The following is a 17128-nucleotide window of genomic DNA, read 5'->3' as shown; positions in this document are numbered from 1 at the left end:
TTAAAAATGGTTTTGCGGTGGTGTTATCTACTGTGCAAGTCAATCAGATAATTTTGCAAGCATTCAGTTAATTGAGAAACATGCAATAATGCTCAACAATGTACTCCCACTCACCCAAGAGAGACCAGACATCTGCACGGGGAATAATAATTGGTTGTCATGAGATCATTTAAAGAGATTTTGTACATTTGTTGTAACCAGTTGGGGGAGTTTTGATTACAAGTTTCTAGCATGAATATTTTCAAAGTGACTCCACCCCCCCCCCCCCCCCCCCCCCCCCCCCCCCCCCCCCACCCCCCCCAAACCAGACAGCCATGGCTCTTTAAAATCCTTCCACGTAACCCGGAGCTTTAGAAGTACTGCTTGTGACTACTTTTAGTTCTCTATTCTCCGGTATAGCTGCATTTAAAATGCCCGGTGATTAGAGGCTTTCTACTGCCTTGTTATTTCAAAGTACAAGGCAAACCCTGCTTTTCCAGCTGTCATTCACCTATTATGCACAAATACAATCCTCTTGTACTATAAGAGAAACCACTCAGATACATGCATACTAGATTTGCACTCTGGGAATACATTAGGCAGATTGTACTGAATACTAAAGCCCAGGGACAGACAAGAGGGCGTGATACAGAACAAAGTAACACCATAAAGATCATGGTTAGCTTGACAAAATTAGAGACTGCTCGACATTTTCACCTGGAACTCAAACAATGTTTGTTTCCCACATTACTTTCATAGAAAAAGATAAAAGAGCCATATAACATGGCATGATGAGCACCTGCTTATGCAATTCCCATTATTTTGACCTTCTGTATGATCAGACTTTTGTTTCTTTTCCCATGAGACTAATTAGCACTGAAACCCCGGCTCATCCCTGCAGTCCATCTCCATCACCTAACAGGTACAAGAAAACTTTGCAGAGTTCAACCTCATATTTATGCCACATTCACACAGTGGAGTATGAGGGGATCCTGCTGTACCGCAGCTGCTCTGCTGTGATAAGGCCCCACATGGAGATTGTGGGTTTTGAGCCTGCATGGCTCACTGAAAGATTCAAAACTGTCAGCTAATGAGAGGATGGGGGCCAGGCACCCATCAAATTGTTAAATTAGCATAAAATCTAGGTGTGTATGATACAAGTGACAAAATCTCTTCCTACAGTCAAGGATGTTACATTTAAAAAGACATTTTGTCGTGAACTGAGCTAATATACACCACAGAAAGCCAAGTGATTATTCTCTGCCGGAGGATGTTGTAAGCTGTAGGAGCACACCAAAGCATGCTAATCTGAATTTAATGTATTTGTTTCAATGCTCAGTTTAAGCTAAGCTTAAGCTTCTTTTTTCCTGGTTTGTGAAAAGACAGGTTGTAGTTAGTGACCAGGAGGAAAAACCTTCACTAAGAAACAAAACAGTCAACAGAGAAGTGCTTTTAAATTGTGATTGCACAGAACAAAGTAATTTTGGCCCAGACACATAAACACACACCTCTGTCCCAACTGAGCCAAGCTGAGAATATCCCACATGCTTCTTGCTTTCTCTTTTTTTCTTTTACTTTGAACTACATTATAACTTGGAAGCTAAAAGAGTTTTGTTGTGTAAGACTTCCTATTTAACATATTTGCAGCTTAGTCAGCCACTAAAAAAAAACTCCAAACATGTTAACAGGGTTTCATTATTTTGTTTAAACAAAGGATCTTAAACATGTTATTTTTTGTACTTTTACTGATTCTTACTCAAGTAAAACACAGGAGCGCTTCTTTGCGTGTGCATGCATCGCGCAGCTGTAGCACTTATGCTTTCAACACTGAGCATCAATGACAGGAAGACGCCTCCTGTCACTCTCTGTTCTGTCCTCACCATTTCCATAACCACACAGAACCTGCTGCTTCCTGAGAAGCCAAGCGCATAAAAGCAGCAATATGACAAGTAAAACCACTGGTTATATCACCTTGCAACCTGACATTACTTTTTGTCTGGGTCACCTGAAAAATACCATGGGAAATCACGCTCATTCCCTTCACCACATCCCCTCCCCCACTACCAATTTGCACCTCACACATGCGCACACACACAACTTCACATCTGGTCTGTTTTTGTTCCCATATTACAGTTGTGGAAATGCAGACATTTAGAGGACACACCAGGAACCCTTCCTCCCCCCCCGAAACACACATGTTAGAGCCGCTGCTGCTCTGTAATCTTCTACACACTAACAATGTGAGTTTACACAGAGTGCCCTTCTGGTTAATGTTTGCTGTCTAGTAAAAAGAAACTGCTCCTTTGTTCCTGTGTCTCACATGCTTCACTTCCATCGGAGATGACAATGTTTCTGTCGGCTTTTGCCGTTCAGTTAGAGGAACAAGCACATTGTCAGCTTTTAGAGGAGAATTGGATAAATACCAGTTATATCTGTGAGTGTGTTGTGTCTGTGAGAACAGGTGGACTTAATGCAATGCTTTGCTACTTTCTGTTCCTGAAGAAATTACTCAGGTTTGCAGTTTTTTCCTCCATAATGTCCAGGTATCATATTTTTGCACGTCATGTGCTTCCTATGTTAATACTAGTGACTTATATTTTAAATGTAGAAATAGGTTATTAAGTTGTTTAGGAACTAATAATCCGCTCATAGCTGGTGTGTAAAAGCCTTTTGTTTGGGTTGCTATCTAGCATGCAACTTGCAAATATCATTTTCAACTCCCCACCCCATAAAAAAAAGAAGAAGAAGTAATGTCTGTCTTTCATAATTTTCCACTCTTTAATAAACCTTTGTGAGTATTTGTAGGGATGTACAGTAAACATGGATGCCTGGAAATGAAGTAGAAATATTACAGGCAAAAGAAAAAAATGTTATCTCTGTACAAGTTTACACTCAGCAAGAGCTGTAAGAACATTATCAGATTGTCTTGCATTTCTCATGTTAACCAGCAATATCCCCCAAACAGTTTTTCATTGTAAAAAGAATAAAAGAAATCATCCGTTCTTCTGAGCTGAACACGTTTTAGGTTAACACGTAGACGTTATCTTGGAATTTTTGATAGGCTACTACTCTCTGGTGGTGAAGAGTGGGGTTGCATTCCAGGACTCAAGCTCTGAGTCAAGCGCTTCAGGCAGGGGTGGGCGACTCTGGTCCTCATCGTTCGCAGTCCTGCAAGTGTTAGAGATTTCCCTGCTGCAACACACCTGACACACATCAGACGTAATTAGAAGACTTTTGCAGAATTTGACGTCAAACTCTACATTACGTTCTGATCTGTGGGTTTTGGTTTCAGTATTTCCTGGTGCTGCTTCAGCTGCTGTCTCCGGTTTCCGGTTTTATTCTGTAGGTCAGGGGTCACCAACTCCGGTCCTGAAGGGCTACCATCCTGCAAGTTTTAGTGTTTTCCAGGTACAACACACCTGACCCAAACCAATGGCTCATTAACAGGCAGGTGCAGAAGATGACAACAAGTTCTTGGAGAACCTTTTCACTTGGATCAAATGTGTTGTACAAGGGAAACACTAAAACGGTAAGTTCTCCTCCTCAGTGTCTGAATAGACATTACTTTCTCTTCTTCTCCGTTAGGTTGTCATCATTGTCTTCCTTTTGTTTGAGTTGTAGGTTTTTCACCTCAGTCTGGTGTGAATTCTCTTTTTACTCTTTTAGTTTGTGTGTGTAACCTGCAGTAGAAGCGTCTTTTTTTTTTTTTTCTGGTGGAATAATAAACTGTCTGACGCCTTTATCCACCAACCACCTCCAAGATGAATACTAACACAAACCTGTGCTGTTGTTGGCTTAGCATTCCATTCTTGAAGTCTTCTGTTGTGCATGACAAAGACATTTTTTGTAGTTCAGTATGTGAGTTAAGTTGTGGAACAGTTTGGAGAGGATGCTCAGAGAATGTCCAAATATGCACCAGTTTACAAAAAAGTATAAAAGTATTTTCATGAGGTACAGAAATGAAAAGGAGGTGTAATTATCACTGTCTGTTTACTGTTTTATTTACCCTTCTTTGGTATTATATTTTGGTGTTATCTTAAGTTACTTGTGTCTGTTAATCACAAAGATACATGGATTATTATGAAATGATTATGCAAAGTTAAAAAAACTTAAATGTTACTGTTATTAAAAAGAAAGTTGGTGGAATTAAATGTCTGTACTTCAACCCACTCCCTTTTTAACATGTAATTTATTATTCAGGTTTTGTTTCTTTAACTTACATCTTACAATACTTTTTGTATGTGTGTGCAGCGGCACATTAAGGCATGTTAACTGATTTATTTTTGCTTGATGGATGTTTGAAATGAAAAAAGAAAACCTACATGCAAGATCAAGAAGATTCTTATATAAGATCATGAGTTTTGTCCATGGCTGTTACAGTCAGTCAGAATAAGTTTTTCCTGCACTCACATTAGTAGTTTTTTAGTCGGATTACCTCTCAGGATGTATGATCGCAACACTTTGAGCTACCTACTAACATTTACAGGTTGTTCGCAAATACAGCTCAGCCTTATTTAAATCCTATTTTTTGTTTTGCAGATTTTAAAGCCAAACCAGATTGATTCAAATCAAAAGCATCTAATTTTATGTTACATCTGAGAGAAAAGTCACAATGTGTTAGATTTCTTAGCAACCCATTTAATAGTTGTTAAAAGACAAAAAAAAAAAAAAAGTCTGACCACATGATTCATCACTGGGCACCATATGTGTCCAATGTGCACAGGAGTATTTCTGGAGCTCTAAATGTTATCTCTACACTGAGTGCACATCCTCACAGCATGAATTCAACCAGCCTGAACAAACCGCTGCTGGCAGAAAGGTACTTTAGAAAAATGTTGCTCTCTCTGTTTAGGCTTTACTGCATGCACAAAATTAACTCCAAAGCTGCTGTGCCCTTAAAACGTGCGCTTCATGTGATTTATTACCCTCATAAACCAGAATTCACATGGGTGAAAATAAGTGTGCAGAGAGAGAACAATGTAAAGACTGAGGGGATTTAACATGATTAGCACTGGGCCGGAGAACACTTAACCTAAAGAAGAAAATGTTTTTTCTTTGGCATATAGAAGAAGCAAAAAGAAAAAAAAAAACTTCTATTGAATCTACAGTATTTACTGAACTCATGGTCCCCAACATGTTGCCATTTCACAGAGAAGGATTGAGCAACCTCAAGCGCTCATTAAATTTGTGTCAAGGTTCAAGAGAAACATTAAGATAAATCAGTTATCACTGTGTCTTACTGAGAATGTTGCTAAAACTTTGTGTGATCTGCAGTTAGTCAGGATACAGTATGTTCCTCTGATTCCAGCCCAGAGTATGAGATAAATGCCAACATAGACAGCAATATCGCTGAAGCAATCATAAACCATTCACTTGGTTGGACACTGAGTTAAAAACTCTGCCATTATAAACTTATTTCCTTTGTTGGGGTATTTTCAGTATTTTTGCAGTTTTATAAAGCAGTATATTGAATTTCTCTCTGGGATTAAAAGTGTTTTTACAGTGTATTTCTTCACCCTTTGGACCTTGTATTATTTGATCTTTGTGTATCTTTTTAGCAAATACTTGTTGACAGGTTTAACACTGGCTAAAATATCAAACAAAACAGATTTCAGAATAATTGAAAATTACAGTATGACAATTTATGATCAAAATTAAGCTCTTTTTTTTTTTTTAGTTTGATAAGCTGTGAAAAATAAGAAGCAATAATCACTATTTATGTAAAAAATATCCACCACATATTGAGACAAAGCCTTGTATGGAGTGTATTTTAGAATTTAAAAATCACAAGACAACACAAACCCCCTTTAGTCTGAAGAAAATCAGATAGTTTGATAAAATAATATCAAGAAAAACATAATAAAGATGATAAAGTACCAGACTTGTGGTAGGATAAAGAGGAGGCATAGTTTGCCATTTACTGTTAAATCTGAGTAAATTAGAAATGCTCGGTGCCAGATCTGCACTCCGTAAAGATCAATTTGTTCAGCAGCCGATGAGATTTGTTCTGCAATGCTCCTCGTGGTTTCTTCCTGCTGCTGCTGTACTAAATATATGGCAGAAGGGGGCAGAATTAGGTCAGAGTACTAAAAAATCTTGATGTGGAAGCTTGGTTGATTTTTAACACGATTAAAAATGTGTGATAGCACCTGCCTGCTTGCATGTGATAATTCCGAATCTTGCTTATTTAAGATATATATTTTCCACCTGTAGCTGTGCATAAACTGTAAGAGATGTTTGACTGATGGAGAGGTTGTCAGAGCTTGTTTCCGTACCTGCACTTCATTTCTCTATCTGGCTCGCTGACCTGTGGCCACAGTGATGGGCTTATCTCTGAGTCCATGAAGGATCACCAGATCTCATTTTAGATTGGTTGCCTTAAATGGGAGTCCAAGGTGCATGCTCAACATGACATCTATAAGGCTGTGGGAGCATGAAAAATTGAGGAGAAGAGCTCAAACAAGTCCATGGGAAGAGCCATTTAAAAGAAAACATTTATTCTCCATATATTCTTCACTAATAAAGGTTCATGCAAGGCCAGAGTAATCAGGTAGTACTGACATGTGCACGTCAACATTATTTTCCTGCGCCTTTGTCTGCAAACTGAGCAACTAAAAGCACTTGCGGGAAAGTCAGACCTTTTGTCTTGCTTAATTCAACACCAGAATCAATACAGTGTTCTTTTCTTATCTATGTTTGTGAAATCATACAACAATTAGCGAATGATTTCTTACAAGTGTCAACAATAATTTTCCTCCTACTACTGACTGCTGCATTAATATGTCATGAATCTGTACACCAGTTTGACTGAAGCTGCAAAAAGTCGTGTTTCAGCCTGAGGCTGAGTAGTTCCCACTTCAATTAACTAAACTAATTGACCATCTGTGTTATCAGAAATTCTAACAGTAAAATAAAGTCTGAGTATCCCATCAGCTAATGCATCCACAGCAGTAACACCATGTTGTATCATTTTTTAACTAGATTGAATTATCTATGTAATGTTTTACTTATTGTACTTTCATATCAGGAAAGGAGCCATTATTTACACTTTTATGCTATTAACTTTATTTACCTGATTAAAGAAAAAAGAATGATCACATTTTAAAAAAATTCATACAAGAAAGACACTTTGTGTGTGCTTTAATTTAAAACATATATGTCTCAACAGCATTATGAAAGTGATCAGCTGCTCCAGTCAGGAACTCTGTAGCCTCATGCCATTTCAGATGTAAATTTCTAGAGACAGTGTCCTGCAGTGACCGTGATTAAGATAAATGATTAAATCCATTTGAGATGGCTCTCCTGATCCTCCCTCCATCTGTGTCTGCATCCTAATGGTCAGAAACAACTGTGAACTTTCTCTGGTATATTACAGCATACATGCTCCATTATCGCCCCCTCATAAGTATATATGTGTGTGTGTGTGTTGAGTCTTGAATGTCTAATTCAGATTTTATCAGATGATAATGATTAATGCAGAGGTGATAATAAACTGCCTCTTCAGATCCATCACTCAAAGAAGCAAACAAAATTACTCACACAAATGAGTTATTTTGTTCATTAAAATAAGAAATTTTCTGGTCTCTGATTTTTCTTTTTTAATTACAAAAGGAAAAAGACACAAATTACTGCAAACACGACTCATTTGTTTTTTACATGAAGATGGAATCTGTAAATGGTGTCGTAGGAACCTTAATAATGTTTGTAGTGACCGTGACACGTTCAGGGACCTCTGTTTGTTAATTAGAGCTTTTTGGAAGCCTGCCTTGTTTCCTCAACACCTGCTCATCAGATCATAATCAAGCTAGCTTTGCAAATCCAAACACTCCAAGAGCTCAAGAGGAGATTTTCCTCTATTTAATGTGAGAAGATGAACAATGCATAAAAAGAAAGCAGTGAGGTATTGAGTAGAGTACAACTAAAATGTGAGCTGGCAGAGGGCAGCAAAGAGCCACGTGTCTGCATGGTTTCATTTTATTGTTTCATAACTCCATATTCAAGTTAAAGAACAACCTAGTCCACAAGTTCTGTAGGAATTCATGATGCCAGCTGTTCTGTGTTTGAGTAAAACTTGCCTGACACCAGAAGCCCAACAGAAAAAAAATCTAGTAAGAACAGACAAGTGAAATGTATGAACGGCCACTAACGACAATACAATGTCCTTAAACATGTGCATTTATTCAGGAAAGAAAAAAAAAAAGAAGATGGCCACCTTTCATACCATCATCTTTCCAAGCCAAAAAGTACACAGAATATTTGGATTTACTGTAAGACATGCTTATTATTTATTGACATTTCCAAACATACAAAAGCTACTGTTGACTCCAAATTGTTAACTTAAAACTAATTACCTGGATGCAGCAGCTCGCTTTGTCTTTACTTATTACTCATTAATGTGGGGAGTCTCGGTTGATGTTACTCTACACTGTTTAAACTGGCTGAGAATGATGATGTAGGACAATGAAAATGTGTGTATTGTCAATAACTTTAAATATACATCTTCTCGTGTGAGTCACTGTCAGTTTTGGGCCACAACATACATAACACACGCTTAGGTGTTTCCCAGGTTTCTGAGTGTTGTTTGATTCCACTGTGTGAGTCATAATGCCGTCAACGAGGAAAAGCAGCATAAGTCAGTCTCCTTGTCCTCCCACTCTGTCTCTGGGAATGAGGCGAAGCTCTGAGCCGTGCTTTAGAAACACATTGCCTGAAACACAGGACAGAGAACCATATGAAGATCTGTTTATAATCTGTGGGCTTTAACAAAGGATTTTACTGCCACTAAAGCTGTCAAAAAGGAGATTTATTCACACACAGAGACTTTCTTATGACACTTTGTGATTCATTTGTACCTTTAAGAAATTAGAAAATATTAAATCTGATTATAAGTCATTTGTTTACAAAGTTACACACAAGCTGGTATTTACATAGTAAATGCTTACCAAAAAAAAGAAAAAACTTCCAATTTCATCTATTATCGTGCCTTTTTACATTGCAATTATACTGAAATCTTGGATTTAAATGAAGCAACCAAGTAAATAGATAATCAGTATGTGTGACCCTCAGTTTTATATCTTAGTTTTAAAAAAAAAAAAAATTAAAAATCAATGAGAAAAAAATGACATCAGATCGGTTTCAGTTGTGTCTACAGTTGTGAGAACAAGCAGTAAAGCGACTGCTGTGGGTTTATAAAAAGAAAAAAACCCAATCTGACAAAGGTGTCTGAACTGAAGCTATTCTTGGCAGTACACAGCTTGAGCGCAGCGCAGATGAAAAGCTGCGGTGAATGCCCACCACTATATCCTTTCTTAGTGGAAAAGATCCAATTTTGCCTCGAGTCAAAAGAGGCATTACCTTATCCTGTTCTATGCAGAGAAGCCAGTCATCTGTGACTGGGCTTTGATGAGAACGATGACTTGCACAAGGCGAAACATGAACCTCAGGGAAACGCCAAGGAGGCTGACACAAAGAAAACAGGACTTGACAATAACAAGTGAATGAGAAGAAGATTCAAACTGAACAAACTTGTACGTCTACTTCTCCACCGATCAGGAGTCACTCACGCAGAACATTTATTACATCTAAAGGCTCAATGTCTGTTTTTAAAATTATTTATTTTAATTAATTATTTTATCAATTGCAATATTTTTCCCACATGAGCCCAGTATAAAAAAAAAAAAAAAACGTCAAATTTCCTCTGCATCCAAATCCAATATAAATGCAGTAAGAAGGCCTGAAGGGACTCAGTGATGATGAAATCTTTGCTTTTAATGCTATGTTGCTCCATTATTGGCAAAAAGATGGACTGTGTGCAGTAATATTTTCAGACATCCTTCCTGAGGGAGCATGAACACACTGTTTCCATATCATTTGGAACAGTTTTTACTACTGCAGCGAGAGTCAGTGAGTGTTACAGCAAAATTGAACCGGTTTTTATAAGATTTTTGATGGATACTGTTTTTTCTACCACTGCCAGATTTTTAAAAAAAAAAAAGTTATTTGGTGCCATTTGTTTGTGCCTTGGTTGAAAATCTTATGCATAAGCTGCATGAAGTTTGACCAGCATATAATTCTCTTAACTTTTTGTGCAGATCAAAGAGCTTAATCATTAATTGTGCTTGTGCATAGTTCCACTTTCCAAAACAAATTTAGTCAACAGCAAGGAGCTGCAGCTCTACTGATGCCACCAGTGTATCTAAAGGTGAAAAGTCTGTTGAGCTTTGTTTCACTCATTGATTTATACTCTAAATCAATGCTTCAAACTCTATAATGGTACATATAAAATATGCTTTGCACAAGTTTAAAAGAAGCAAAAGTGCTTGAATAAAAATCCAATTACTTAGATACAGCTGAACAGAAGGAAAAACATAAAACACCTCCTCCTGATACTTTATTTAGACATCCTGGAACAAAAAATGCTTTTAAAAGACAATATAAACTAAGCACTATAAAGTAGCACAATAACTCACCTGCATTCTGTGCAGGGTTGATTCCTATTCCGTCTGAAAAGCAATTATGAAACAATATAAACACAATGTAAAACATTAAAATTGGCAAGTAGGTGAGCGATAAATAAGTGAAAAAGGCACAGTTTAAGCAGTAGGTCAATCTGCCTGGACTACTAGAGAAAATACCCATTATCTTTACTTTCTTTTTATGGGGAGTTGAGTGGGATGGGATAATATGTTTCAACAGTGTAATGCAAGGAAATAATGAATAACCCATTTGGCATTCAGATGACATTGTGTCGGAGCAAGTTTTCAAAAAGCAAATCCCATTTTATCCGCAAGATAAGATTAAAGACTTTTTAGAATATCTCTGACAGCTCGAACCTAAAACCTGATGTGAAATTTCTGTTCACTTCTTAAAGCTTTTAAATGAAAAGGAGAGACTAAAAATATAAAAGACAATTACTTTTCCTCTGACTTGAACATAAAGTACAAATAGCTGTTTCTGACACATCGAAGAATAATTCCAAATATTAAGTAAATCATTTTAACTCTTGATTACTTGGAAGCAGTCTCGTTATTTGTGGGCTTGTCTACAGTGATTAATATGACCCAGCATTAACAGACATTACAGTATTTTAAACACTATCTTCATTCAAGCTTAATTATATTTAATAAACAATCACAACACATTTTTACAGAGCAGGCTCATAAATTATGAAATTACAAAAAAAAAAAAAAAGTTTTTGCTGACCTCAAGCAAACCTTTACTTAACACAAAAATGCTTAAATCAAATGTAATGTTAATTAAATTTTACTTTATGATGAATTAATTTCCACAGTTAATGGAAAACTTCACTTTATGTGTCCCAAGTTATATCAACTCCTTTTCCTACTGAGGAAAAAACGGTAATCAAGTTTGATCAGGTGATATTTTATTTAATCAAGTCACACAACAAGAAATGTTCCAATAATCTGTCAAAAAAAAAGTTTAACTTAGGCCAAGGCTTTCTGAAGAGTGACATAACAGAACAGATCTAAAATTGTCATTTTTGCACTCATCACTTGTCTGAGGAAACACACAAACATAATTAGAAGAAAAGGTTCACCCTCCAAACTCACCATTTGTTATTATCGCACTCGTTGCTGACGGCACTTTGAACTGTAAAAGAAATTGAAACAGATTCACACGATTACACTCAAAATCCCCACAAGGGAGATTCACAACAAAAGTTCAACAGTGACATCAGTGAGGAAAAAAAGGGAAAAAAAAACAAACTTCTGAGCACTGATATCGTCTTGACTTTGTTTGGTGACGCGTCTCCTGAATCAAAGTCGCTGAAAACAACAAACAGAAAAATGCTACGTAGTGTTTTTTCAGCTTTTTGTGTGACAGTTTTTGTACTTGTTAAGTGCACAAAATCACGCCTGTACATACACACTCATTCCAACACTTAGGCAAGGACCCGAGGGGAAAGATAGCCACGCTTGAATTTCTGGAAGAAAATCGCTCAGCGCGGTCACAATACATGTCCTACTTTACTGTTCGGCAGTGGAGGAGGTGGGCAGGTGGGATTTGCAGAAGAAGGGTGGAGGGAGCAGTCTGCCACTGGGGAGATAAGGTTAGTAAAGTACTGTTCACCACATCACTGCCAGGTAGCACAAGCAACACACACCAGACACAGCTCAGGTCAAGAATAAAAACCTTGAGCTTCTTTTTTTTTTTGGGACTCAACAAAATCCTGCACCACATGGCTTCGGAAAAATCCTGTCTCCGAGAGTGCAAATCAGCCCCCTCACTAGACAATAGACAATTGTTTCAGAGTAACACTGGAATTTCTTGCATGTAAAAGTTACCTCACATATAAAAGTGAGAAGGATAACAGCAAGTGCCTTTAACAAAACAGTTATTTCCACTGTGATTCAGTCTAAAAGTAGTTTTCCCTCCTTCCTATTGTCGTCCCCCTCATGGAGCCAAGTCTTTTGGATGTAAAGTAACACATCCACTGTGAAATGATGTTCCATTCATATTCTGGTTTATAACTAAATTAAATGAACACCCTGCCAGCACATTGTAAAAGCAGCACACCAACAGCTCAGCTTGCAGCAGCGGTCTCCATTAAGATGCTTTCAGTCACACCGGTTCTGCATGTTTACACACTCAAAATGGAAGAAAATAGGATCAAAAGCTTAAAAGAAAAAAGAACAGCTTTTGGTGACAATGATGAGGGTAAAGTGTGAAACAAGTGACAATATTTGTAACCTCTATAAACAGCTGCTCAATCAGACACAAGTCAAACTGGTAGAAAGATGCAGCTGATAAAGATCTTGAGCCTGTAACCGTAACACACCAAGGTTTACTTTTATTACAATGAATATATTCACCATCTTACTATTATTTGGGACAAGTTGAGGTCAGACCTTCCTGAAAAGTGACACTGGTTGGTGGGAGACTGGATCAGGCAGAAGGACTATGCTGTGATAGCACTGTCAAATAATTAGATAGAAGCTTTGCTGTGACTGACAGGATCAGGACATATCGGACTGTCATCATGGAGGCATATCGATGCAAAAACATCATTATACTTCCGAGCACGTCTGAAGAAAATATTGTCATTGTAAGTCAAAGATATTCATATGATAGTACATGAAACTAATATGTAAAAATATGTCAAATGAGTAACACTTTTGTAGTGGGACACGCTGAGGGAAAAATGACCATTTTAGAAGCATAAAACACATTTATATTTAACAATCGGCTAAACTGCTATTGTTCACTTAGATCACTGGTTCTAATCCAAAGAACACCAACTAAATTTTGGAAAAAATCATAAAATCTTTCACATTTTTATAGTTTTCAACCTTGACTGCATTAAATTATTCAGTCATAAACAGTCAACTTCAAGAAATAGACTGAAATAAAATGAAATACAAAGGAAAAATGTAAAGGTGAAGGTAAAACATTTATCAATGCTGACATTAAGATGGAATAAATATGAATATGGCGAGTTGCGTATTGATAAATGAGTGTCGCCTCCAGGCAGCTGCCATTTCTCAAAGCAACATAAGCTTTTAAGTTTTACTTGAGTTTTGGGATTAGTATACCTGAGTTGAATGGATGGTAGAACATCCTTTTGTAATTATGCTGTGCAGAATTTTAATGTCATTTGAGTCCATTTACAATTTTGCAGAGAAGCCTGCTGCAGTACATCAGCACAGTTTATGTGTTCATTTGGACTTCTCGACATGTTGAAACTTTCAGTCGAGTCATTATCCTAGTTGTGTTTCTTAATGATGACCTGCAGCAATGGAGGTACATGAAATACATGGCTTTCCCTTCGGTGTCTGTTTATGCCGTAAATAGGAGATCTTTGCCTGCAAAGAGGTTGCATTAAAGGAGCCAGTTGCATTAAAGGGTGAAATTTATTAAATGAAATGAGAGCAAAGAAAAACTCTGACAGGCTTTTTGTCAGGTGACAGGATGAACTGGATTTTTGTTTTCACCTGACTGAATATTTTCCCTGCCAAACAGATCGCTCATCTGTTTATCACAGAAAACCTTCACCTGCCATGTTTTCCCTTCCAGCTGCAGGTTACACTGGTGACTTCCCAAACTAGGTTACTCATGTAGAGGTTAGTGACTGCATAATCTCTATTTAAAACAACAGCTGCTCTACTTGTTACACAATTCTATCTTTGCTTACCTCTCCTTCAAAAGTTTCACTTTTAAATAGCAAAGCTTGGAACTTATTGTGAAAGTGTGGTATATTAGTATTACTGTTAAAAAACTAAACATTAAAAAAAAAAAAAGACAAACTGCAAAATGATCTGTTTTTAAGTCACTCACAAATATTTACTTGAGGTTGACTCTTTCAATGTAACCCCACTTGAAGACAATCATACAGCTCCTTTCATTAAATAGTATAGTTTTTATGTTTAACATCATGCTGGTATTTCAGGCATATTACGGTGAACTTACCTCCTCTGCTGCAAACTTCAAAACTGCTGTGAATGGTGTGCTTTCTGGGACACTTAATCTGCAACAAACAAATTTAACAGTCTTAAAAAAAAGGGAAATCCAGGATTTATTTTAATTTCCACACAGTTTTTCCAAATCTGTAAAGGAACATCAGCAAAAGCCAATGCACTGGTCACGCACCTTATTTCATATTGATAACAATATTTTCTTCAATATTTGGGTCAATTACATTTAAACAGCCTCACATGTACTTTTCTGGAGCTCTCAATTTATTCTGAACACTATAAAGACGAGGAGATGAAAAGCAAAAATGAGTGTAAGATTAGCACAGGATAACACCAAACCTTTCAGGGTATAATTACACAATACAATACTTGCAGCTGGATGCTTCTCTTTGAATCGTGCTGCAGTCAGTGGGAGCAGAGACTTCCCAGGGGCCAAACAAAACAGCAGCCAACACACACAATTTATCAAAAAGATGTCAGATACAAAAGAAAAAGTCAGACAAAAAAAACCCCTTAAGGCTGAAAAGGTAATAGCCAAATATGGCAATGTAACAAGAGCTGGAGGCTTGGTGGTGGAGGCCAAACTTACTTGGCATAGTCAGTGCAGCTGCCAAAAGTAAAAAGGACAAAGCAAAAAAACTGGACAAAAAAGAAAAAAAAAACCCCCACTTTGAACCAAAAGCTAAATCTGCTATATTTTAAAGACCATAATATTTTTGCAAAGAGGGACATAACCAGCCAGAATGTGACTGGTCATCATGTAAAATGGACAAAGCAGATTCACAGTTTGTTTAATTTGTATCCCTTCACAGGATTAAAGTGAGACTTCATCGTCTTTCTATTTCTGTAAACAGCTGCAATGAATGTTTACACCTACAATCACTCAGACAGAAATTCCAGGGATAAATTACATTTTGAGACACATACAACAACAAGACATTTTGAATAGCATGCTCTGGAATCATTTAATTAAAAGCTGAAGCTGTCTTATGAAATCAATACCCAAACTGTGACATTTTGTTAGAATGTCTGCTAAACTTGAAATGAATCCGGAGACGGAGCTTCACGTACGTTCTCTTTATTGCTGAAAAAAACTTGTACCACCGGTTTTTTTTTTTGTTTTTTTTTTTACAATCAAACCTACATCCATTCCTCTTACAACCACACCAACGTAATGACGTAAAACCTCTGCGCCATCTTATGACCACCACTAATAAATGGCTATGTCTGATCACTTGATCTGAACATTACACCAACCTCATTTGTACATGATATATCAAGCACATCTGAAAATTTTCTTATTCAAATATACATCAAAATCACCAACAAGCTGGACTAAATGTCTTACATTTCAAATGCCTACAGACTGATAGCCACTAATGCAACATGCACAAATGTGATATGGGAACTCAAAAACCCCAGTTTGGAGATTTGTATTTATATGAGTGTAGAACACATCTGTGCCTTCACAGGAAAGTACAGAGTGGCACGCCATGAAACAGTTTAAACAGAACAATTTAAACAGAAGGATGAAATCAAAATCTGAGTCAAATGAAAGCTTGTCTACAAGCTTAATGTTTTAGGGTGTATCTGACACATGTAGAATGTGAGTTCATGCTTATCAATCTTATCTCTTCTTACCAGGCTCTGACATCCACTAGCAGCAGCCTGGTCCTCGAGGGCTGGCATCCTGCATGTTTTCCATGTATCCCTGGTCCAGCACATCTCATTAAAATCAAATGGATCCAACAGCTCATCAAGATGTGCACAGAGATTCATTCATTTGAATGTGGTGTGTTGGAACAGGGAGACAGAAAACTTTCAGGACCAGGGTCATGGTTCCCCACTCCTGACTTACAGTGATGTGAATCTGCAAGTCAGGTCCGGTCGCAGGGGCGAGCAGTTTTCAACTGGTTCAGACTGTTAGAGCGTTGCATTGTTTTAAATAATGATTTCCTGCAGAAATCAGGCTGTCAGGTCCGACACACATCAAACTAATCTCTCACTCAATATAAAGCGGAATCTGACTGATAAGTACTGATGCGTCGAGCAACAGCATCCAGTTTAGCGTATGCTCCCTCTATGACTACATTTTACGTGGCTCAAGTGAACTGTGTCAGCTCATATTTTCAATTTCACGTACCAAACCTTTATATTCGTGTTTACATTAAATGCATATAAATTCTTTTTAAATCCTGTAGCCGGATGCAGCGTTTCAGTCTTGAGTGCTGAGCTGTCAGTAAACTCACACTTTGTATGGCAGCCGGGGATCCGACGTCAGGGTGATTTTAAACGTCACTTTGGCCCTAAAAAGATGTTGGACAGAGTTGTGTGAATACATGGACGTTGACCATCGTACACAAATTCTATACAGGTACAATATGCCACGACAGTACTTTAAAACTCACATCTTTGAGGTGAGGCAGCTCCGTAAGCAATCTGTTTATCTACACCCGGAAGTCCGAAGGACCCATACATACACGTCATCCAAGTAACTCCGGTACAGATTTCAGTATGTTTACTGTTTTTAGAAGTTTATAGGATATATAATCTAAACGCAGATATTTGTGGTAAAAATAAAAAATAAAAATAAAAATAAGATTTTATTTGAAAAAATAAATATATTATTCACATCCTTAACTAACAGGCATATATAGCAAGTGCCTAATATCTACCGTAAATGATAACAAAAAGACGCACACACATGGGAGGCGCAC

General features: G+C 37.4%; 1 protein-coding gene across 1 annotated transcript; it reads right to left on the bottom strand.

The window, feature by feature from the left end:
* Positions 1-7243: 7243 nt before the first annotated feature.
* ufm1 (ubiquitin-fold modifier 1) lies at positions 7244-16874 on the bottom strand. The gene is made up of 6 exons (XM_079248083.1): positions 16820-16874; positions 16661-16717; positions 14407-14464; positions 11550-11589; positions 10449-10481; positions 7244-8686 (listed from the first exon to the last, which is right to left on the bottom strand). Coding segments are annotated over exons 1-6 (264 nt in total). The 5' UTR covers positions 16822-16874; the 3' UTR covers positions 7244-8612.
* Between the last annotated feature and the right edge of the window lie 254 nt (positions 16875-17128).

This window comes from Telmatherina bonti (assembly GCF_933228915.1).
Source record: "Telmatherina bonti genome assembly, chromosome: 10".
Taxonomy (NCBI): domain Eukaryota; kingdom Metazoa; phylum Chordata; class Actinopteri; order Atheriniformes; family Telmatherinidae; genus Telmatherina; species Telmatherina bonti.
Note: the sequence above shows the minus strand (reverse complement) of the source record. Positions and strands in the feature narration are given on the sequence as shown.

Coding starts and splice junctions, on each gene's coding strand:
- ufm1 (XM_079248083.1), bottom strand. Junction 11,590..14,406: donor TGAAGTTTGCAGCAGAGGAG/GTAAGTTCACCG, acceptor TTTCTTTTACAG/TTCAAAGTGCCGTCAGCAAC. Junction 10,482..11,549: donor GAGTGCGATAATAACAAATG/GTGAGTTTGGAG, acceptor ATTGCTTTTCAG/ACGGAATAGGAATCAACCCT.